We start from the raw sequence: 23,750 nt of genomic DNA on the forward strand, positions 1-23,750 counted from the left end.
CTTTAAAAACCTCAGAAGTTGTAAAAGATTTATTTCAGTGCATATAGTAGTGTTTTGTGTGTGATTCTTTGTTCCTATTCTAAACTGTTATTAACCACTGAAGTGAACCTTCTCCCTGGTTTGGTCTTTTGGTATTCACAGTGTATTCAAAACCTAATTACAGATTAGTCTATATTTGAGACTTTTAGAGCAAGTATCAGAAGATTCAAAAAGAAATCCAGAGTAGCAGTATCATTTCATGTGGAGATAAAGAGACCCAAAACATGAATGGGTGTCAAGTCATCTGAAGAAAAGAAAAAAGAGAAGGAACTTCATTCACTGAGACGGATGGTTTATGAGGTGGGGATTATGGGAATATTCATGACTCAAGAAGCACAATGAATTGATGTTTGAAATAGTTCATCTTTTAAGTAAACATTGGATAAATGGAAAGTAGACTCCGTATTCACTATATGTAGAATTGCCTATTTCGGAATCGAAATAGCAGTTCAAACAGAAATAGTGGTTTGTTAATCCCTTCCTGAGTTGGTTTAATTTATCAAGTTAATCTGAAATTTTATAAGAATTCTCTAGCTATAAATATTTAATGCAAATATATAATAGGAAAAGGAGTTTGTTTTGTAATTAGCTATGCTAATCTGTACACAAATTTCTATGGGAAAATAATTTCTAAATAGCAAAATAGTTAAGTGAAGTTAGATCTTGGAATTTGAAAACACTAATACTGGGACTTTAATTTGGAAGGATCAGAAAGTAAAAAGTTTTAGTTGCTAACACTTAACCTTATTTTTACAGATAACCCTATTTCCTGTATGCAGTTAGATGACAGTTTGTATATAAGAAGAGCTGAAAACTTAGAATTTAAAATGAATGAATTCAAATATAAGAAATAATATTGTTTATTATTGGTAATATAGCTTCTTTGCAAACAATGAAATCTGTCTACTTTCTAAAACTCTTTGTGTGTGTGTGTGTGCGTACGCACACAGTCAGCATAGTTTAGTCTTCTTAATAAGGTGAAATAATCAAATTGATGTTTCTCTTTACACTGGTAATATATTGTTAGATCTGAGTATTCTCTTCTGTATTGCTTATATGGTTTGGGTGACCCACCAGCTGTCCTTGACCTTCGTATGTACCCTGCCTCCTGTTCCCAGGGTGGCTCTAGTTCTGGCCTCTGCTCCTGACTTCTGTCCTCTTGGTCATTGGCATCATACTCAGGAAGCCTATTAAGTGATATTTTCCTTCTTAATAACCTATAGCCTTTATTTTTTGTGCTGTACTTTTGGGAACTTCGCTTACTACCTGTCGAGTATTTGTTGAGCTTGTATATTGAGTCTGACATTGTTGTAGATGCTGAAATTTTTTTGTCCAGTTTCATACTTTTGTATTATTTTCCAAGGATTTCTTCAAATGCGTGCAGATCTAGTCCTCCTTAAGAAGTAATAGTATTTATTATATGTTTCTTAGTCATTCTTAGGCACATACTTGGGAGCATGCTTGGTAACTAGTCCATTCCCTAACTTTTACCACAGTGTGTCTTACTTCACATAGAAGGTAAATCTTAAAACAAACACACTTGAAATAACAGCGTTTGTTTTGTTACCATTTAGAGTGTGTATATGGTAACAGATCTGGTATGTTTCTGAATTAGAGCGATGTCAAAGCTACCTCTCCAGGATTCATGTCCTTGTCTTTGGCAGTGACACCTTTGGTCTATGAGGACCAAATGAAACGTGGGATTTAAAATCATTCCAAATATAGTAGACACTTCATAGACTTAGAATGAGGTAGGTAGGAGGTGATCAAAGAGTTCTTCTCAAAGGCAGGATAGCATCTGTATCCCCCCAGGTCACTCCATTAAGTGCACTGTATTAATTAAAGGAACAAACACAGAAATAAATTTTTAAATTTAATGTAAAAAGGGTACATTTATTACAATTACTCTTTTTTTTTTTTTAACTTGAAATGTTTACCTCCACCCTCTCTTCTCTTCTACCCCCATTACTTCCTGGTTACTTACTTAAATACTCTTTGTGTCATTCTTGGGATTTCAGAGTATAGTGGCACAGTGTCCTGATATTCTAATTGTAAAATATGTAAAAACAGCTTTTTGGAAGGGAAATTTGGCAATTTTATTCTGTGGTTTTCTTACTAAAGTTAATTAGATAAGCCTTTTACTGTCATTTGGAAAAAAAACACTGCTTATCTCTAATTTTAGAAGAATTTGAGTTTGATTCAGACTCCACAGTTAGCTGCCTGCATCTAAGTAGCCCTTGGTTTCTTTCAATACAAATAGATTTTGCTCTGAACAGTCTCTAGTGAGTGATGCTGCTATACTACCCACTTTCAGGTCGTCTGTCCAGCTGAGGATAGAGGTCATGGACAGGGCAAAAGGATGGATAGAGCTGGCCCTGCAGCTGCCCGATTGTACGCAGATCGTGGAGAAGATAGAATCAGATTTCCTTTTCATACATACAGCTTTCCCAAGTTGAGGTGGTTCTCGGTGAAATGTTAAGAGGAGCTGCCAAGGCTTTAAACACCTGATATAGATTTCCATATGTTGTGCCATTTAAGCCAGATGATTTTTTAAATACCCTGTTCATTTCCAAAATTCTGTGAGACAATTTAGAAAACTCCTTTTCGGGGCACCTAGGTGGCTCAGTGGGTTAAACATCTGCCTTCGGCTCAGGTCATGATTTCAGGGTCCTGGGATCGAGCCCCACATTGGGCTCTCTGCTTGACAGGGAGCCTGCTTCCCCTCCCCTCTGCCTGCCTCTCTGCCTGCTTGTGATTTCTGCCTGTCAAATAAATAAATAAAATCTTAAAAAAAGGAAAGGAAAGAAAACTCCATTTCTCCTACTCTCCCCTTTTTTTAAAAAAAATTCTTCAGCTGATGAACTGCTCTACATGGAACTCTCTAAATACTCGCTGAAGAAAATGGGTGAAACTGTTTCTAAGCAACAAATGAATTAATTTTAAATATAAAAATACAGCCTTATTTTGAGAAAGGTTGTATATTTTTGGTTTGACTGTTTATAGTCAAAAAGTAGACTAAACTTCCATGAGATGGGTTGGGATTATTTTTTCAGGTTTCACATACAAGGAATTCTTGCCACCTCTGTAATAACTATTCTCATGTTGGCTCAGTAAATAGTTGGATTAAAACAATATACTTTTTTTTCCTATATCTAGATTTTATGTTAGTCTCAGACTAATACCAAGAGGTAGAAGTGTTAAATCACTGGCAAAAAAAAAGATGAAGACGTTATGTTCTTGATCTGGAACCATATAGGCTTTGTTGAGTTCCTATAATGCTAATAAGAATTCGTGAAGAGGACAGGTCTTCCTTTCTTTGGATGTTCATCAAAACTACTGTCTCACTGGTAGAAATACTTATGTCTTCAGTTGCAGATTCTTTATTTTTTTTGACATTTTTTTTTTAAGATTTTATTATTTATTTGACAGACAGAGATGACAAGCAGGCAGAGAGGCAGGCAGAGAGAGAGAGGAGGAAGCAGCCTCCCTGCTGAGCAGAGAGCCTGATGTGGGGCTCGATCCCAGGACCCTGGGACCATGATCTGAGCCGAAGGCAGAGGCTTTAACCGACTGAGCCACCCAGGCACCCCAGATTCTTTATTTTTAAATATAAAAGATATAAATGTTGAGGTGCTTGGGTGGCTCAGTCACATGAGTATCTGAAACCTGAAGTTTCAGCTCAGGTCATGATCATGAGATGAGCCCCGCATCGGGCTCCATGCTCAGCACAGTCTGCTTGAGATTCTCTCCCTCTCCCTTTGCCCCTTCTCCTGCTTGAAAGCATTCTTGCTCTCTCTAAAATAAGTAAATGAATAAATAAATAAATTTCTTAAAAGATACTAATGTTGAAAATCAGTGGTTTTTCTATAGCTATAATGCAGAATACTTTACAGTTTTGTTTCTAGATCAATAGTTTTGAACAGTCACTTTACTTTAATTGATAATTCCCACTGATATATAGAATTGTATTAAAAGAACAAAAATATTTGTCACTGTGCTTACCACAAGCTATATTTTGAAGGAGGAGTTGCATTATTAAGTTGGCAATGAAGTAGAATAAATCACAACTTCCATTGTTTTTAACATTTGGAAATTCACATGTATTGTGACTAAGGTATATCTGTGAAGGAAATCTTTATATTTCATAGAGAAGTTATAGATTTTATTTGGAAGTCTATGAACATGAAAACCTAAAATCAAATAAAATAATGTAAGTCTGTCTTCAGTGCCTGCAGTGTTTTTAAACTATATTCATTTATAGCTAGAAAAGTACCTCTTTTTATGTATTTTTGAAGTGTTTTGCCCTTTTCATGTTTGTTGGAAATATTTCCTGCAATTTCTTTGATTTACTTTGACATATAAAGTATGCATTTTAATGTGGTCTTACTGGTAATCTTACCCTTTGTAACTTTTCCCGTTTATTCTAGAAAGTCATTTTCCAGTCTAAGGCCTGTTCAATGCTCACTGTATTCACTTTTAATTTTTAAAAATGGTTTTTTATTTTATTTTATATTTTTCTTTGTTCCAGATATTGCTAACTGAGTCCTGGGTTGGACTCCAGAGAATCTGAGAATTCCCTAAAATTCTATACACAATTACATACGTATCTATACATACATTTTTCTGTGTAAGATTCCATAACTCTTACTACATTCTGAAAGGGGTCTATCACAAACCCTACGGGCCCCTTCCCAGAAAATTGTTGTGAGCTACTACTGTAATTTATCTTAATCTTTTTTCGATATAAGGTGGTATGGGATGCTAAAGTAATTTTTTTCCCCTTTCCCCTAATAGAGTATCCCAGACCATTTATTGGACAATTATATATATTTTTTAAATTTTTTATTTAAGAGACACAGATCTCTGCTGAGCAGAGAGCCCGATGTGGGACTTGATCCCAGGACTCCGGGATCATGACCTGAAAGCAGAGGCTTTAACCCACTGAGCCACCCAGGCACCCCTGGACAATTATCTTTTACGATTTGTGTTGCCTTGAAAAATAAATTCACTTTTAACTAATTTGTTATCTTTTTTCTCTGCAGAAAAAGTCAGAGAAATTCAAGAAAAACTTGATGCTTTTATTGAAGCTCTTCATCAGGAGAAATAAATGGTAATAAGTAGAAGTCCTCCTACTGCATTGGTACTGACTAGATGCAAAATTTGTATTTTTTAACTTTTTATTATAGTTTATCATTATAGTTGACTATATTTTGCTTGTCCTTAATAACAGTTTTAGTGTGATTAAATAATTTTAATAGCAGGAATCTCTGAAACTAATGCTACATTTCATACATGTAATGTCCCTTTTAAATACTTGATTGTCTTCTGACTGAACTAAAAATATCCTCTAGAACTCATTTTGAACAGAACAAAGGTAAACAAAGCTCTAAGCTGTTTCATAATATGCATGTGGCTCGTAAGTGTTCTGCATGTAAAGACTTGGACTGTAGCCCTCATTATTTTATTGCTCATTGTTCACATTCAGTAGGTAATTATGTGTATGTTAAGTTGCAAAGCATTTATTTGGCTTGACTAGTAATCCTGAAAATTTTCCTAAATCTTATTCTCTTATGTTTAAAAATATTTCTGTTGTTTAAAAGAACTCAGATAGCCTTAGAATGTAGTACTCTTCTGAATGTGTGGACTCTTGTCTAATTCTGTAGTCTGGCATCGGAAGCATGTTCCAAATAAAGTATTACATATTTAAAGACTTGCCTTAGTAGCTTAGTAACCTGCTGATTATTGCTAAAGAATTATAATTAGTAAGTCTTTTGCTTTTACTGAAGAAATTGAGAAAGGGAAAATGCTGTAATTAAGCCATTATTGTGTATTTAAAATATTTAATTAATCACTTCATTTGTTAGCCTTGCCCTGTAGGCAGCATGCAACACATTCAGAACTGGAAGGAATAGAAAAGTGAAAGATTCCCTCCCTAGCTGCATTCATTTCAGGACAGGCCTTTAGCCAGACTACCTGTTTTCCTCTATTGGAAGGACAGTATCTTTGAGAAAGCAAGCTAGAAAAGGAAGCACAGCTCAGATCCTTCTCATCAGAATAGCATCCCAGCAATGAATGAGGGAGGAAGGAGTTAGAAACTGGCTTTCTAGTAATGCTTTGTTATTTTGTTCTGTCTCCCTGAAGTTAAGACAGATATATATATGGATGTATACAAAATGTATCTAGAAACTAAGTATCAATCATCTTGAACACCATCCAAAAGTAATTCATTGTTTTTAAGTGTCTATGTTCATAAATTATTTTATACAACTTCAGTGTCTGAAAATTTTCTCTTAAAGCTATAAGGTTGTTATATCTTCCTTGCTGTCATAATTACTATGAGTAATTAATGTTAGAAATAAACATTTTGAGAGCTTTTTTGATTTGGAGATTCTCCTCTTCAGCACCAATGCTCTCTTGAAGTTTTTGTTAATAAATGTGGTTCAGGGCTGGGGCAGGGGGTGGAGAAAATTCATGAAAATTACAGAAGCCCATTAAATATAGAAGCTTTATTTCTGTCTTTAATAAAATGAAGAAGCCTAAAGCCAGCCAGTGTTTTACATAATGGTCAATGTCACTTCCCTGAGCTGGTCAGTGTGACATCTTGGTGTTACCGTTGATTCTGAGAACATTCCTTTTCCTGCCAGAGTGTCTGTGTCAGGTGGAGTCCAGGGCAGTCCCAAGAGCTAAGTTGTAATGATATTTGTCTATGAGGAAACCACCCCAACTTTCATTCTTCCTTACTTGTCTTTAGTCTCTAAGGCCCTTCCCAACCCTTGGGATTTATAATCCTGTGAACTGTTGTTAGTAATTCTATTTTGTAGTCTGCAACACTAATGAAAAGAGTAAACGTGGCAAAATGGTAGTAGCCTTGCTTCATTCTGACCATTTTATAAAAGTTACCAGGAACGAACTTTAAAGAATAGTTTCTTAATGATAGGGTTCCTCAGCCTGATGGTTTTTAAGTTCATTCTGATAATTGCTGAAGAGGTTTATACCCAACACAGTCATACACAGTTTCCTTCTGCTGATTGGTTTTAATAGGTTTTTAAATTTTTGCCATAAAAAATAAATTACAGCATTTTTTTATTTACACATCATGTTAATAAAATTGTTCTATTGTTACATTAGGTGATATTTTGAATTTAATAAAACTAGCAGACAGGCAGTTAAGCTTCAGTATTTTTATAATCATGCAGTAATAAAGTTTAGAAATTTTGTATTTGCCTCATACCTTAATTTATCAAATGTGTTTATTTTTGCAGAATCCTACCAATAATATAATCACCTCTGCATACATGTGAAGAAAGAAAACGTCAAGGTCTCTTGTCCTGCCTTTTTTCCTTCTGCTATTCCACCTTTTTAAACATAAAATAAAGTCATGGGATAAAAATAATTTATGCGTGTTCGAGGCACTTTAACCATCAGTTGCCTTTCGAATGCAAGAACAATGGAAATGGCATTAAAATCCTATTTTATTTTATTGAAGTGACAAATTGAGATAATACAAGTGGTGTGGCAGTTAGATTCAGTCCTTGAAGATAAGAAGTCTGCTCTCCTGCTTGTCTCATTTGTGGTGGCACGTGTTCAACTAATTCATTAGCTCGTGTTACTCAGTGTCATTTTTTTTCTGGGGAAAAAATGCCAGATGTTGTGAAGAGCTATCAATTGTATATAAGATGATGGTAACCCGCTAAGTTGTTGTCTGTTTTTGTAATGCTCTATATGCAGTAGCTATCTGATTATGAAAATTCAGTTTACATTTATCATGTGAAAGAGGACTAGCTAACAGAAGAGTGCCTCAAATGGGTGAATTCGGATTTCAGCAACTTGCTCGCTAACGGGGCTGCCTTAGAAGCGAAGTCGGTAGCAGCTTCCCTGGTTGCTTCCGTTGACAGTTTCATCCTTTCTGTACCCATTTTGGATGTTGTATAGGTAAGTCGGTGTTCTGTTAACCATGGGTGTTTTGAACCTGTGGACAGAGCTACTGGGTTGTGACACAGGGTAAGGAAGATAAAGAATAATCAGTTGACTGACTTCGTTGAGACTGTTACCAAGCACTTCTGGTGGGCTTCAGGAAAAGGCTTTCTGTCACAAGACTGTTTTAAAAAGAAATTATTTCAACCGAATAACGTTGACCATCTCCCTCTTAGCCGACCGTGTAAAAAAAAAAAAACATAAAATTTGATTCACTGCAGTTTAGTTACTGTACCTTCACAGCATTTTTGTGTGTTTCATACAAATACTTTTTTATTGGCTCAAGGACCTTAAAGCAAAGAAATATGCTATTTTGGGCTTAAAATCTCTTTCTCGTTTATCTCTGCTCTTTGTTGCCATTTCATTAAGCCTTTATTATTCTAATAAAAGTGCCCATTGTGTGACAGTTTTATTTTATAGTTTACTTAATTTTACAGCTATTTTAGAATTATGTTTTGGTAACAGTGTCCTTGCTACCCCACTTTTTTTTTTTTTTAATTTAGCATCAATATACTCTTCATTGTGATTTCTCTAAGATCTGAGGACATTTAATATACAAAGTTGGAAGGATATCACAGACTATTTCAGAAATTGAGAATTCAGTTAATATTTGTTCTATACTGTTTGATAAGAAAGGTAGATCCAGCTTTATTCAGCTGGTAGCAATCTACATTGTTACTTGGTAGATGAGAGTCAAGAACATTTCATGTGTCTTTCACCTCTAGAGCTGATGGATGAACAGAAAAGGAATAAATACACACACACACATACACACACACACACACATGTTCTGTGCTGAGTTTAGAGATGACCTCACTGGTTAACTCCCTCTAACCATGCTGTTTGGTGGTAACTCCTCACTGAAGCAGGCACCGTGCAATTATTAATATTTTTGTAGTTGTAAAATACAGCCACTTTACAACTATAAATCTGTTTCTAAAGAAATAGGACCATGTTTATTTGTATATGCTATGGATAGGAAAAAAATACTCTCAGCTGTATTTCTATAGCTTTTTTCCGAGCAGAGGGTTAATGTTAAGTCAGTACTTTTTCACATCTCTTTATGTAAATACAAGAAACAGTGATGGGTGTCTTCATTTTTGAGATCAGTATTTATAAATTAAACACAAATAGATGATAAAAATTAATGTGATTAAAAATCCCATGTAAGAGTCCAGACACTCCCTCTCATCCCCCACACTAATATGACTTCTTTCTTTCATGGGCTACATTTTTTTTTTCTTTTTAAGCTGATCTCATTCTAAGCATGCCTCCCCTGCCCCCTACCCCTTGGAAGTTAGGTTGATGCAGATGTTATTTAAAGAAAAAATAAAATTCAGATTCTCAACAGTAAATCCTGTGTGTTTTGTCTGTAACTCAAAAAATTACAAATGATTCAAATATAAACAAATCACTTCAGAAACTGAATATACAGGAGTTAAGTTCTAACTTGACCAGGAATCATTTGTTTTAGGGCAGAATTTGCCAAGTATAGGGTGAACAAAGCCCTGTATGGAAGACTGAACAACTAAGTAGATGATATCTATAATTGACTCGGTCAAGGTGTCAGTTTTAAAACTCCATATTCGTAGGCAGTACACAACAGGAAATAAGCCCTTCTTGCTGCTTCACAGTTGAATCCACTGAGCTCTAGCTATCGGTGGAGCAATCCGCCTTTCTTAGTGGCTTCATTATATTCTCTCCTCTTTGTATTACCCCCCTTTTTCAGACTTTACCCCAGTGGACTCCTTCCCACAAATAGTTTGGCCTCCAAATGGAAATAAATAGTGTAAAAATGAGTAGGGAACATTGCAGAGAGTGATACTTCCTCACCGTATAATTTGAGAAATTTACATATGATGGTAAGATTCAGAGTGTAGGCTTAAACGGTAAATTCCTTAAGTAGTTAATAATTTTATATTTATTTATTTCAGATGTATTTATCTTAAAAAAGAAATAATGGTATTTTAGTTTTCCACTGAAAGGGATCAAAACAGTACTTTTTCTCTCAGTTCTCTAAGCTAGTGTTGGCTGTAGTTTCAGGTACTTAGCAGTGTAGAGATGTGCTTACAAATATACTTACTTTTGAATGGTCATGGCTATGTGTTTAAATATTTAAAACTTAACCTTGTTTTTACTTGTGCACTGTGAATGAACTCTGTATTATTTTTTAAAACCTTCGTGCTCCATGTAGTTGTTATTGCAATTTTATTTTGCCGGTGCTTAATTAAGGTCATTTGTATAGATTAGTAATTAAAGATCTTTAAATCATGTTATAATTTGATATTGGAGAGCATCTTTTAACTTTTCTCTGTATTAACGAGGAGATGAGAGAGAGAAGAGAGAGACTTGTGCACCTAGACTCATAATTTGACCTCATAGTGTAACCAAATTCATGGTCTCATAAGCCTCTTAATGTGGCTCTTTTCTGAATACTCATATTTCACATGCTTCACATTTCACCATTGTAATCCATGGTCAAACAATGCCTTTTTTCATGTCTTGATATTTGTCAAAACATTTTGGTATTTTCTCTGATAAAATATATTAAAAATGTCTTTTAATTGGATTTTGCTGCCATGGCCATCATTTTCATTAATGATGCTAGCTCGCATGTTCATTTGTACAGGAGGCTTACTGGAAAATCATACCCAAGTCTTAGAATGGGAAGAAATTGAGGATCCCTTACTTCCATCTACCACCTTGTTATGAACTCCTATTTCTCTTTTTTTTTCTTCCCAGAACTTTGTTCCTAAGTGATGCTTATTAAATGTTTGTTGATCATTTGATGTGTAAAATAAGACAGAGTAGAGGAGTGCCTTCTCCAGGATTCCTATGGTTGGCTGAAGTCAAAACTAGGGAAAGACTCAAAGTCATGATCACTTCTATAAGTAGTACATTCTAGCTGGAATATGCTTTATTGCTGATGAGTTAATGTCAAGAGACCATCTTTGAATTCCTTTGGAAGTTTTGTAGAAAAGAACATGTCTTAGTCACGTTAGCCTGTATGTCACTTGTCACTGTTAACAGACCAATCTCAATGTGAGGCTCAAAAAGTAGTTGTACTTTAATTTATTATCCTTTGTATACTTCAGGTTCAAAAACTGCATGCATCAAAAAAGGTTGAAGAATTTACTTCTTGTAGATTAACAGTGATTTGTTTCTTCTCACGCTTCCAAATGAAAAAAATCATACCTTTTAAAAATTACTCATTTTTTAATTGAAATATAGTTAACATAATACTAAACTAGTTTCAGATGTATGAAGAATTCTCTACCAAAGAGAAGCAGCTATCATGTGTTTGTAAATAATACAGATGTATTGTTGAATTGTATTACAAAATGTATTTTAAAATAAACACATCCAGTTGGTGACAATTAAAATGGTTATATTCTGCACATATAAGTTAATAGATGTAGAAAACTTTAGAGTTAAGGTGAGCACTATAAAAATTAAGAAGCAGAACAGTATCAGGAAAGTTTATTTTTGTTAATTACTTATTTAAGTTCAGTTAGCCAACATATAGTACATCATTAGTTTCTGATGTATGTTTAGTGATTCATCAGCTTCATATACCACCCAGTGCTCCTTACATCATGTGCCCTCCTTAATGCCCATCACCCAGTTACCCCATCACCCCACCCACCTCCCCTCCAGCAACCCTGTTTGTTTCCCAGACTCAGGAGTATCTCATGGTTTGTCTCCCTTTCATTTCCTCCCATTCAGTTTCCCTCCCTTCCCCTATGGTCCTCTGCACTGTTTCTTACATTCCACATATGAGTGAAACAATATGATAATTATCTTTCTCTGATTGCCTTATTTCACTTAGCATAGTATTCCTCCTCTCTGGTGACTGAGTAATATTCCATTGTATATATGAACCACGTCGTCTTTATCCACTCATCTATTGAAGGACATCTCGGCTCTTTCCACAGTTTGGCTCTTGTGGACGTTGCTGCTAGGAACATTGGGATGCAGGTGCCCTTCTTTTCACTGCATCTGTATCTTTGGGGTAAATACCCAGCTGTGCAATTGCTAGGTCGTAGGGTAGCTCTATTTTGAACTTGCTGAGGAACCTCCATTCTATTTAATTGTGAGTGGCCTTTACCCTGAAGAAGACAGTTCTATAGAATAAGGGTAAGAAAAATGTGCCTCATAAGATTAAATAAGTATCTTGAAATGAAGGAGTTGAGTTAGGTTCACATTCCCTAGGGCCAGTGTTGAGGCTCATTTGGGGACAAGTCACTGAGTAGGAAGTAATTTTTTAAATCCCTATTCCCTCATTCTTTGCAGTAAAGAATTCTTACTTGTTTTGTTTTTAACTAATTAATCCAGGTATTGGCCTGGTTCCTATCCAGATATTTGAGAAAATTGAAAAACCTGTTTTTTTAAAAACCTCTAGGCCCAAGATCCCAGTGAAAATGCAGTCACCATGCCGTGACACTGCTAGCTGCCTCCCCCAGAAGCTGTTACCAATACAGGGTTTACTCCATGTTTGAAGTTCAATGTCTGTTCTGCTGCTTCCTCTTGCAGTCACTTAATCACATAGCAACAGCATGGAAATTAGAATTATATCCACTTGTCAGGAAATATAGTCATGATTTATACGATTTAGCCCTTGCCAGAAGCTTGTGAGACCTCTAACATTTCTAAGAAAGTATGTAGAGAATAGACTAACTCCATCTTGCTCTACTAAAATTTTTCTGAGAATTGGGCCAAATCTTCAGGAAGCAATACTGCCTGGACTGCCACTGACCTACCTCTTGATTTATCTAATATGCCCTTGGCTCTCCCAGATCCTATATGATGTACCTATTTGAAGAAAATACTCTTCTGCAAGGTATCCTTTGCAGAAGTAAAACCTAAGAACATAACTGTTATCATTTAAGTTCATTAAAGTAAGGATTACAAGATAATTAAGTTCCAGCAAAGCTTCCCACTCCAAACAAATGTATATGTCACTGTCAAAAAGAATTCAAGACTTTAACCTGTTTCTTCACTTCAGCTGCAGGAAATACTGAAATTAATTTACCTTTTAAGGAATTAACCTATCCATTTTTCTGCTTTCCACTTTTGTTTTTAATCTCTCTTTTCCATAGGTCTTAATATGGAAGTTGTCACACATCACTAACAAGCTGCAATGCCTACTCTCTCTTCATCAAGAAATGTATTTGTCTAGAGAGCTTAAGTCCAAAAGTACCCACACTTAAAACACCTCAGCTATGCTTTAAGAGCACAGCACGAAACAGTGAGCCTGCCTCCTTGCCTCCATCAGCAGTACTAACAGGAGGAAGAGGTGCCTGGTGCGTGTTGGGAGAAAGTTACAGACAGTAGCACACCCTTACTAAGGGCACATCAGAAAGGTCCTTGCAGGACTGAGCGCACAGCAAAGATGTGTACTGTCAGTGGCCATTAGCATTTTGAGGTCCCTAAGCCTTTTTAGTATCCTATCTTGCCAAGGATTAGTCCATAAATTTTGGGGGGTTTTCTTTTAAGTTTTGAAGTTAAGAAAAGAACGTGCACAGGTATATCTTGTGTTTTGCATTCATTACTCCAGGTAGTAGTATTTCCATTTTGTCGATGAGGAAATTGGCTCCGAAATTTTAAGTAACCTGCCCAAGGTCATTCTAGTGAGTAGTAAAGTCTAAATTTGAAAACAAGTCTGGTTACAAACCCTTGTGCACTTTCCTGTCTCTCATAGTTTTAGGACAGTGAGCTTATTTATGAAGTGAATTTATTGAGGAGTATCCTGGCCCCCGACAGCCTTAGAACATGCATAAGGGACTAACCCTAACTAATGAGGCTATTGCTGCATCACAAAAATGGGGATCTCAGCAGAGGCGGGGGCTCCTGTGGGGTCCTGGGGGACAAGGTGATACTGAGATTCAGGGAGTTCTAATCTCCTGCCTGCCTCAGACCTCAAACCTCAGTAGTAGTTAGTACCTGGTGATTTTTCCTCAACGTGTTATGTTAATTTTCCCATCTTACCTATGTTGATTCTCTACATTCTTTTGAGTTAGTCCAACTATTCAGATCCAGGATTATTTTTACCCCAGTTTTTAAAACCTGGATTGAATCGCTTCCCAAACTTTGGCTGCCTTTCTGTTTCTAATAAGCTTAAACCTTGAGAGAAAGGCTGTTAGCAGAAGCCTCTACAATTTTGACTCAACTTATTTTTAAGAACATCATATACATTCTTTATTTAATTTTCTTGCCTTGAGTTTCTAGTTTGCCAGGACTTGGAAATAGATACTTTTCTTGCCAGCATCCTCCTGAGTTTATCTTCTCGTGTATCAGATAGATCACCCTTAATTAAACACCCCCACCCTTTGCTGCCTCTCCCATATGGGAGGCTCTCAGCACTAGCGAAACCACTCCCGTTTTCATACATCCAGATTTCTCTTTTTAAACATCCGAGACATCTCCTTTCTTGCTAATTATACTTGCCAATTGCCATGGTCAGAGCTGAACCAGGATTGTGAGATGGTAGTTTCATTCATGTCAAAAGTACCGTGTGTGTCGCTGTATGGACGGACGAGGCATTTGGATCTTGTTCTCCGTTGGGCACCCCCATCGGTGCAGTTCGCCAGCTGCACACCCTATGATTGGCTGGGCTTTTGATGTGCAGATACTACAAGTTGGTCACAAACGTGCGTACAATGGGCCTGTTCTGGTTCATGTGAAAATCAACATCCTTTTTTGTGTTCCCGGGTGACAGGATGCTACAATACTATTAGCATTTGCAAAGAGTGTGCTCTGTCCAAGGGTGTAACCACAGATCGTGTGCTGCTCAGTTTGTGTTTCTCTATTATGTGAGAGACACAAAGAAGCTGAAGGCTGGCAAAGGCCTGTCAAATCTCGTAATGTAGCGCTCGACCCCCAAACTCCACTTGGCCTCCGAGCATCTCTTGTTCCCCGTTCCACCCCTTTCCCTGAATGGGCTCTGAGGTAGGTAAATGAATTCAGTGGCCTGGTAGGCGGGGGATTCCTTTCTGACCTCATTCCTGTACCATTTGTTTGCAGGCTTGTAGGGGGAGAGGAGGACATTTTGGAATCCTTTGTGTTAAATAATTTTCTTGCAGGTTGGGGAGTTAATGGTAACTTTGTCTGAAGCCAACGGAGCAGAAAGCCTCCATGGACCAGGCGTGGCATGCTCAGCCAACCTCCTCAAAACTACAAGATGAGAATGTGGAAATAGGGAAATTTCTAGAGCAGATGCATATGCGGCACGACTGCATGTTTGCCATCTGGTTGCGGGAAGCCGAGCTCCTCCTGTGTATATAAAATAGAGTAGTTCTTCCTTAAAAAGAGTTCCCTCCTGAACCTACCATAGCTTTTGTTACTAACGCCTGTAGTTTGGATAGTCTTCTGTGCAACCAGATAGGTATATTTGGAAACATTTTTAAAAGCTTCCACGACCTGGCTGACTGTATGGAGGATAGTGTGATATGCAGAGGTTTTCTATCCTTTTTTTTACCCTCAGCTTCACTTTAGCCAGTAAGTTACAGTTTTAGAACAATGATAGCTTGCCATTTGCCAAAGCAGAAAAGAGGTCCTGAGAGAAGAAACAATTTGTTCAATTAGTGGCAGAACAAGAACCATTCTCTTCTGACTCCTAAGCAAGTACAGGTCCCCTTACCCGGGACTCCAGTGACCCAAGGGCAACCCCCATCCGGAAGCGGGTGACCCTCCTCTTGAGGCATCATCAGGCCAGCAGTGTCCTAACGCTCTGTCACGGTGCCTACGCCATTCTCCTCACTCCATCTCATCACAAGAAGGAAGGTGAGTACAGGCCAATAAGGTACTTGAAGAAAGAGACCATATTCACACAACTTTTATTATAGTATATTGTTACAATGGTTCTATCTTGTTAATGGTTATTGTTAATCTCTTACTAGATTTACTAAACTAAACTTTATCATAGGTATGTATGAATAGGGAAAAACATGACGTCTGTAGGGCCGGAACTCCGCAGTTTCAGGCATCCACCGGGGTCTTGATCATGGGGGACTGTTTCTATTCTGAGAAGATTTAAGCCAGGCCACAAACTCAGTACCCCCAAAGTCAGGCATTTTACAAAAGAACCTGGAGAATCTGGATATTTATTTGAAATCACGTTACTTTTGAATGTTAGCAGCTATTTAAAAAATCTTGGGGCCCCTGGGTGGCTCAGTGGGCTGAGCGTCCAACTCTTGATTTGGGCTCAGGTCACAGTCTTAGGGTCCTGGGATCTAGCCCCGTGTCAAGCTTTGCACTCAGCGGGCAGTCTGCTTCTCCCTCTCCCTCTGCCCCTCCCCCTGCTTGCTTGCTCACTCTCTCTCTCAAATAAATAAATATTTTTTTGAAAAAATCCTAAACGGTGTGTAAGTCAGACAGAAACATCGCAACCAGCATGCTGCCCGGCCACGGATCACCATGTGAAAACTCAATTTGAACTGCAGCGTTTTGTCCGCTGCCAGCCTCAGTGCAGCTGAGTGACAACACCCCTGAGGGCTTCTGAAGAGAGCATGATTTCTGGGCATGCTTAACAGGTGCACAGATGTTAAGCTTCATTTAGAGGCATGGAGCCTTAACTCTAAATGAAGTTGAATGATGAGACTGGACTGAAGGGGGAAATCTCATTTATTAAATGCCAACTATACTAAATATATTAAATATATTTCTTATTCTTCCTAACATCGGCACTATCGCTGTTTTCCAGTACGTGGATGCCCACTGGAAGGGCTTCCCTGAGTTCCCAGGCTGTCAAGTCGGCTGAGTCTGTCTGGGATCCCATGTAGGTTTGCCTGCTGAGCCTGGAAAACAGAGCGGGTATTGAATAAGCTGGCAACGTGCCCGGAGCCCCCTTCCATCACCCACTCACCTGTCCTGACCCGGCATTTCCTTTTCATGTTGTAAGCCGCAAAGAAGTGTGCACATTCCTGAAGAGATACTTAATATATTACTTCCAGGACCACGGACAAGTCGGTGCTGAGAGGAAACCCTGATTGAATAAGATGCACATATTTAAGTAAAAGTCTTTTGTTCTATTTGCCTACCTTTTTCAAGTTCTGAAAGTCACGCTGGTGAACTTCAACAGGGGAAAATAGCCCCGAGGCCAATTTTGCATAATTTAGGTGAATCCTGAGTATTCAGAGCACATTCTATCTCTAAGGTTTACGGAGGAAGAAGTAGCCCAGAATTCTGATAATTATTTTGTTTTTGTTGCTCAGCTTTAATAAAATCATCTCACTAACTAAAGGGTACCATATCGTAAGGGAAAGCCAGTTGTCTACTGTGTATGTGTGTGTGTATTCATCCTCGATCTGTAACAAAGGGTTCATCTTAGTTCCCAAAAAAAGCCATCCTATTTGGAGAAATTCTGTCAGGAAAGAAGGCAATGACACGGGCACACACACAGAGCTCAAGACTGTGTGTCTGGCTCTTCAGAAGGGCAAAGCAGAGCCCAGGACCATGAAGCACAGGAGTCCTACTTCAGACTAGCATGCTGTGCTCCCCACATGACCGTGTCAGAGACACTTCCTTCCCCAGACCAGATGTGTGAAAGGACAGCAAGTTGGTTAGCCCCACAGGTTTCCTCCAGCCCAGATCACCTCTGAGTTTCTGCCACTGATTAAATTTAGCATCCAGAGAAACCAAGGAAACATGCGTCCTTGTCCAACCAAGTCAGGCAAGATGTTTTCCAGATCACATTCTTTTTTCAGTGAAAGGCATTCTAATAGTTGCCTCCAAACCAGGTACAAGGTGTTTCTCTATTGAATCCTTCTAAATAACTAGTTACTATGTACTGTTTGTCAGGCACTGTTGTAGGCACTTAAACTATGTGAATGTTGGTAACTTCCACAACCCTGAGAGATAGGTACTATCATTTTCCCCATTTTATAGGCAAAAACAAAACAAAACAGCTTTTAAATTGTCCACACTGTCAGAGTTTGCTTAGCTTATAAGTGGCAAAGCTGGGATTTCATCTTGATCTGTGCCCCTCACCACCATCCTGTGCTGTAAATTGTTTCTCGCCCATAAATGGCCTGCATTGCATGGTACAATGCAAGATGAAGAAGTTACTGTTGGCGAAGACGCCAGAGAAGTTTGGGAGGTTGTGAGTTCAGAAGGGAGGCATTGGGGAGCTGTAGGTAAGGAGAGGTCCTGCTTTCTCAGGAATGTTTGCACAGAGAAATAGCATTGCTGGCTCATAGGTGCCTTGGCTCCACAGACCGGTCCTGAGATACCCCTGACTTCGAACAAGACAGCTCAAAGCCAGCAGCTGCTCCCTGCCAGGGGCAAAGGGCATGAGCCTGTGTTAATCTGCACTAGAACAGGAATGAGCAAAGAGACCTAAATCCAAAGTAGGGTTCTTTTTTTCTTTTTTCTTTTTTTTTTTTTTTGTATTTTTTTTCCTTATTAATCTATAATGTATTATTTGTTTCAGGGGTACAGGTCTGTGAATCATCAGTCTTACACAATTCACAGCACACACCACAGCACATAGCCTCCCCAGTGTCCACCCCATCCCTCCTACCCTCTCCCCTCGAGTCACTCTCAGTTTGTTTCCTGAGCTTAAGAGTCTCTTATGGTTTGTCTCCCTCTCTGATTTCTTGTTTTATTTTATTTATTTATTTATTTATTGTTTTATTTATTGTTTTATTTCTTGTTTTATTTTCCCCTCCCTTCCCCTATGATCCTCTTGTCTTGTTTCTCAAGTGCCTCATATCAGGGAGATCATATGATAATTGTCTTTCTCTGACTGATTTATTTCGCTCAGCACAATACTCTCTAGTTCCATCCACGGTCGTTGCAAATGGAAATATTTATTTATTTATTTTTTGGTGGCTGCATTATATTACATTGTAGGCTTATATATATGTGTGTGTGAATATATATATATATACATACACTGTAGGCTCATATATATATACACATATATGTATATTATATGTATACATATATATACACACTGTAGGCTTCCAAAGAGACTATTGGTTGGCTGCCTGGGAGAGGGCAGGGTGCGAGCTGAGTGAATTTAGGTTCACAACCAGGTGGAAAAGGGATTGCCTTCTCTACTAATAGCCCTGCTGGGATCCCAGGCCATGCTTTAGCCACCATGTGGGTATAAGGAAACTGGATTTGGAGCATTTTAGATTACCAGTATGGTGGTTTGCATTTGCTGTTTTTGCATTTTTCTAATCCGAATGGGTTTTCTTTTATTCTCATTTTATACCACCACTTTAACATACTGTGTTCTGGGTACTCTGGATATAGTTATTTGGAAATAAGGCAAATGAACTTTTCTTAAAAGTTTTTTTTGAGGGACGCCTGGGTGGCTCAGTTGGTTGGACGACTGCTTCGGCTCAGGTCATGATCCCGGAGTCCCGGGATCGAGTCCCACATCGGGCTCCCAGCTCCATGGGGAGTCTGCTTCTCCCTCTGACCTTCTCCTCGCTCATGCTCTCTCTCTCTCTCTCACTGTCTCTCTCTCAAATGAATAAATAAAATCTTTTAAAAAAAAATTTTTTTTTGAAGATTTGCTTATTTATTTTAGAGAGGGCATGTGCGCATGTAAGCAGGAGGGGTGGAGGGAGAGAATCTCAAGCCGACTGTGTGCTGAGGGCAGAGCCCGATGGGGGGCTCGATCCCAGGACCTTGAGATCATGACCTGAGCCAAAATCAAGAATCAGGGGCTCAACCTCCTGAGCCACTCAGACCCTCTGAATGAACTTTTAAAATACCCATGAATCCCAGGATCTAGAAACAAATTGGCATCTTTTGTGAAGTCTGTCAATCTGTAAAGTGTACACTATCTTTCCTTTCATTGACAGCCAGGGGCCTTGAAAGAGAAATCATGCATCATTCCTTGTTTGGCTCACTCCAAGCTCACATTTTCTTTGGCCACCTGGGCTGCTCTGCTACGCCCCTCATCAAGGCCACCACTGCCCCCCCCCTCTTTTACTTACTTGGCCATTTAACACTGTGGCATCCATTCCCTCTCCCTCCTCTTTCCTCTCTCTCTGTAAACCCTTACTTCTTTGGCTTCTGTCCTTTGATGACACCACTTTTTCCTGGTTTCCCTTCTAGTGACAAAGCAGCCGCTGATTCTTGGTGCTCTTTGCGGACCTTTCTAAATGGTGGCCCAGAGCTCTCCCTCCGTGTCCTTTCCTCAATCTCACGTTCTCCCTGGCTGGTCCACTCCCTGCCATGTTTGCAGTGACTGTCACTCTCTGGCTCTGTCCCAGTCCTCTCCCCATGCCCCAAAGCCCCATCTCCAGTTGTCCACTCCCATGTCCCACAGACACCCATCCACAGCTAGACTACTGCTTTCTCCATTAAACCTGTCCCTTCTCCAGACCTCACTATTTTGGTGACAGACACTGACTGATAGGTGCACAAGACAAACATCCGGGAATCTCCCTCTCTCCCCGATACAGGAATAAACCCAATCACCAGTCTCCCTAGTTTTCATCTTACTAACCCACATCACCATCTTACGGCCTCTGCGCATATCAGACGACCCTCGTGTCTACCTCTATTGCCACCACAGACCTTCCTTGTCCCTTCTCCCCTATCCACACTCTTGTCAGAATGATGTGTCCAAAGTGCAAACGTGACCACTTAATAACTGTCTCCAGATAGCTTTCAAGGTAAAGTTCAAAATCGTCAGCTCATAGCTCTTCCTCATGAGAGATCTGCCCACCTCTCTGAGCAGTTCCAGCCCTGCTCCTCATCCCGCATCCCTGTTGGTGCCCAGAGCCCCCCGCTCCACCACACTGCCTTTCTGCACACACACTGCTCAGGCTGGACCAGCTTCCTTGCTCTGGCGACCCTCCTGCCTTCCTGGGGACCACAGTCCACCATCTCCTCTGGGGACTTATGGGACTTATGTGACCCCTTCCTTACTCCCTTGTCTCCCACCTGAGTTAACTGCTTTTCGTCAGTGCCTTAAGCACACGTCCATCCTAATACAGCGGCATGTCCTGGAGTTACTGATCACTCACGCATTTCCTCACGAGATTGAAAGATCTCGAGGACAGGGACTGTGTTCTCTCTTTTCAGACACCTAACACTTAGCACATCACAAATATGGGAAAAAACTGTCTAAATGAGTTAATTGTTCATGTCTATAAAGCATAGAGTATGTAGGGGCGCCTGGGTGGCTCAGTGGGTTAAAACCTCTGCCTTCAGCTCAGGTCATGATCTCAGGGTCCTGAAATCGAGGCCCGCATCAGTTTCTCTGCTCAGAGGGGAGCCTGCTTCCTCCTCTCTCTCTCTGCCTGCCTCTCTGCCTACTTGTAATCTCTCTCTGTCAAATAAGTAAATAAAATCTTTAAAAATAAAGCATAGAGTATGTAGATACTGAGTTACATACAAATTAATGTTTACTGCTTTCTGTATGTTTACTGGGGGTGGGGTGTGCGCATGTGCGTGTGGTCTCTTTTTTCATTTGCTAACTGGCATAAACAACTTTTCACTTCAACTGGCAAAAAATTGGACCCATAATCAGGATTCGCTGTAACTTGGAAAGTCCTTTTCATCTTCAGTCTTAGTTTCCTCACTGATAAAACAGAAGGTTTGATTGGATATTCACTAAAGGTCCTTCTGATGCTGATAATTTGCAAAAATTTTAATACTATTTTAATATAAAACTGCCTCTTACCAATAAAACTACTCTTAAAAATAAAAAATAAAACAACCCTTAATTGGCATACAGCCATCAGAGCTATTATCTCATTTGATCTTCACAATGTAACAATAACATAGAGAAGATAGTCATTGTGATAGGGTGAGTAGAATTCAGTGGTTAGCCTATTTTAAGTATTTATCTAACCTTAATCAAATGGTTTGGCTCTACCGCTAAATTTCTGAAGTATTTTGTTTCTGCAAAAGTATTTCTGCAGCACAGGATGCATTTCTAATTCTTGGAGCTGTCAGAGCTGTACTCAAGACGTAAAACATGTGCATAAGGAAATGCTTGCCTTTTCTTACCTGGCGTCTGGAGATCCTCTCCTCGAGTAACTGCTGTCTTACAAACCAGGTCTTCCTCTGCACCCGAATCCAGTAAAAGGTGGTTTGTGGACCCCAGGGCTTGTCAAGACTATTCCAGGCTCACAAGGTCAACATGACTTTGTAGTAATACTAACATGTTGTTTGCCCTTTGTACTGGCATTTATACCCACTGGCTGTGCCAGAGTTGCGGTGGGTGACCCTGCTAAGATCGAATCAAGCAGGGATGTTGTGTTGCCCGAACCACTACACACTCACAGTTTAGAAAAAGGAAAAAGCCAGTTTTACTTAACGAATGGCTTGATCAAGTAGCAAAGTCATTTATTTTATTATTTTGTATTACTATGATTTTAATGATTTTTATTTTTGCTTAATCTCCACCTGTAAGTACTTTTCATGTCTTTTTCATGGTCTGTGACGAATTCGGAGGTTCACATAAAAGACTTTGCCACCCAAAATATGATGGTCACCTTGAGGGAGAATAGTTGTGCAGTTACTTGATTTGTGACCTGAAGCCTCACTTTTTTGAAGGAACACCATTTTGGTGAGGATGACTGAGAAACTATGCTAATTCAAACTTGCTCATGTGGCAGACATTTTCTCAAAAATAAGCAGAGTGGGCCTGCCACTTCATGGAAAACTCTGTTGTATTCATTTCCAATGATAAAACTTACACATTTAGGCAAAAAGCGGAATCTGGAAAAACAGAGTGAGCGTGACAACCTCTCAGTATTTTTCTGGTGAAATGAATGATGACTTTGATGAATATTTTTTTTTAAAGCATGTTTTAATTTTTTTAATGTTTTTGAGAATAACTGACACACAGTGTGACATAGTTTCAGACGTACAACATAGTAATTCATCCTTTCTGTACTATGCTCTCCACAAGTGCAGCTCCCATCTGTCACCATGCAATGCTGTTACAATATCATTGACTGTATTTCCTACGCTGTGCCTTTTATTCTCATGACTTAGATGAATGTATCTTTTTGATATTGTAAAAAGAAATGTATCAGAAGATCTGCATAACCAAGGAAACCAGTATTTTCAAAATGGCTAATGGATGATGGGGTCAAGTTAAGCCTAGGGAAAGCTCCTTTCCAAGGGGAAGGTAGACCTATGGATTTTTACATCATAGAGTATGAAAAGTTCATTGATAACAATTATAGAGTCTATATTGCAACTAAACTTTGTCAAATGTTGGTATAGTACCAAAGAAGATTCACAATTACCTGGAAAGCTATTAAATTCTCCTTCTCTTTCCTAATTACATCACTGTGTGAGACCAAGTTTTCTTCGTACACTTCAATCAAAACAATACATTGTAATAGGTTGAATGTAGAAGTGAATGGAAGACTCCAATTATCTTCTATCAAGCCAGACATCAAAGAGAATTCAAAAATTAAGCTATAGTTTTTTAATAAGAAATGTAATTTATGTTAACATGAAGTTGTTTTATTTTTTAATTAATTAATAAGTATATATTTTAAATGATTCTCCATGTCAATTTTGAAAATACTGATATCAAATATTATATTAAATATTAAATATCGATACATATAACCCATCTAAAGAAAAATTTCTCTGGGATACTCAATAATTTTAAGAGATTAAAATTCTAAAAATCACTGCTTGTACTATGAGGCTTAACTATAGGATCAGACCATTTCTTTGTTTAAAATATCTGAAACAGAGTCACCTGGGTGGCTCAGTCTGTTGGGCGTCTGCCTTCTGCTCAGGTT

At 38.6% G+C, this 23,750-nt stretch overlaps 1 protein-coding gene across 4 annotated transcripts in view; it reads left to right on the plus strand.

The window, feature by feature from the left end:
* Positions 1-10,289, plus strand: part of OPA1 (OPA1 mitochondrial dynamin like GTPase) — an 89,879-nt gene extending 79,590 nt beyond the window's left edge. For all 4 annotated transcript variants that reach the window (XM_004745284.2, XM_004745286.3, XM_004745285.3 and 1 more), the window contains 2 exons: positions 5,082-5,149; positions 7,302-10,289. In XM_004745284.2, the coding sequence (XP_004745341.1) occupies positions 5,082-5,146 (65 nt within the window). In that variant the 3' untranslated portion in view covers positions 5,147-5,149; positions 7,302-10,289. The remainder of the gene's footprint in view (positions 1-5,081; positions 5,150-7,301) is intronic.
* The last annotated feature ends 13,461 nt before the right edge of the window (positions 10,290-23,750 follow it).

This window comes from Mustela putorius, unplaced genomic scaffold, assembly GCF_011764305.1.
Source record: "Mustela putorius furo isolate JIRA1106 unplaced genomic scaffold, ASM1176430v1.1 tig00003834_pilon_pilon_pilon, whole genome shotgun sequence".
Classification (NCBI taxonomy): domain Eukaryota; kingdom Metazoa; phylum Chordata; class Mammalia; order Carnivora; family Mustelidae; genus Mustela; species Mustela putorius.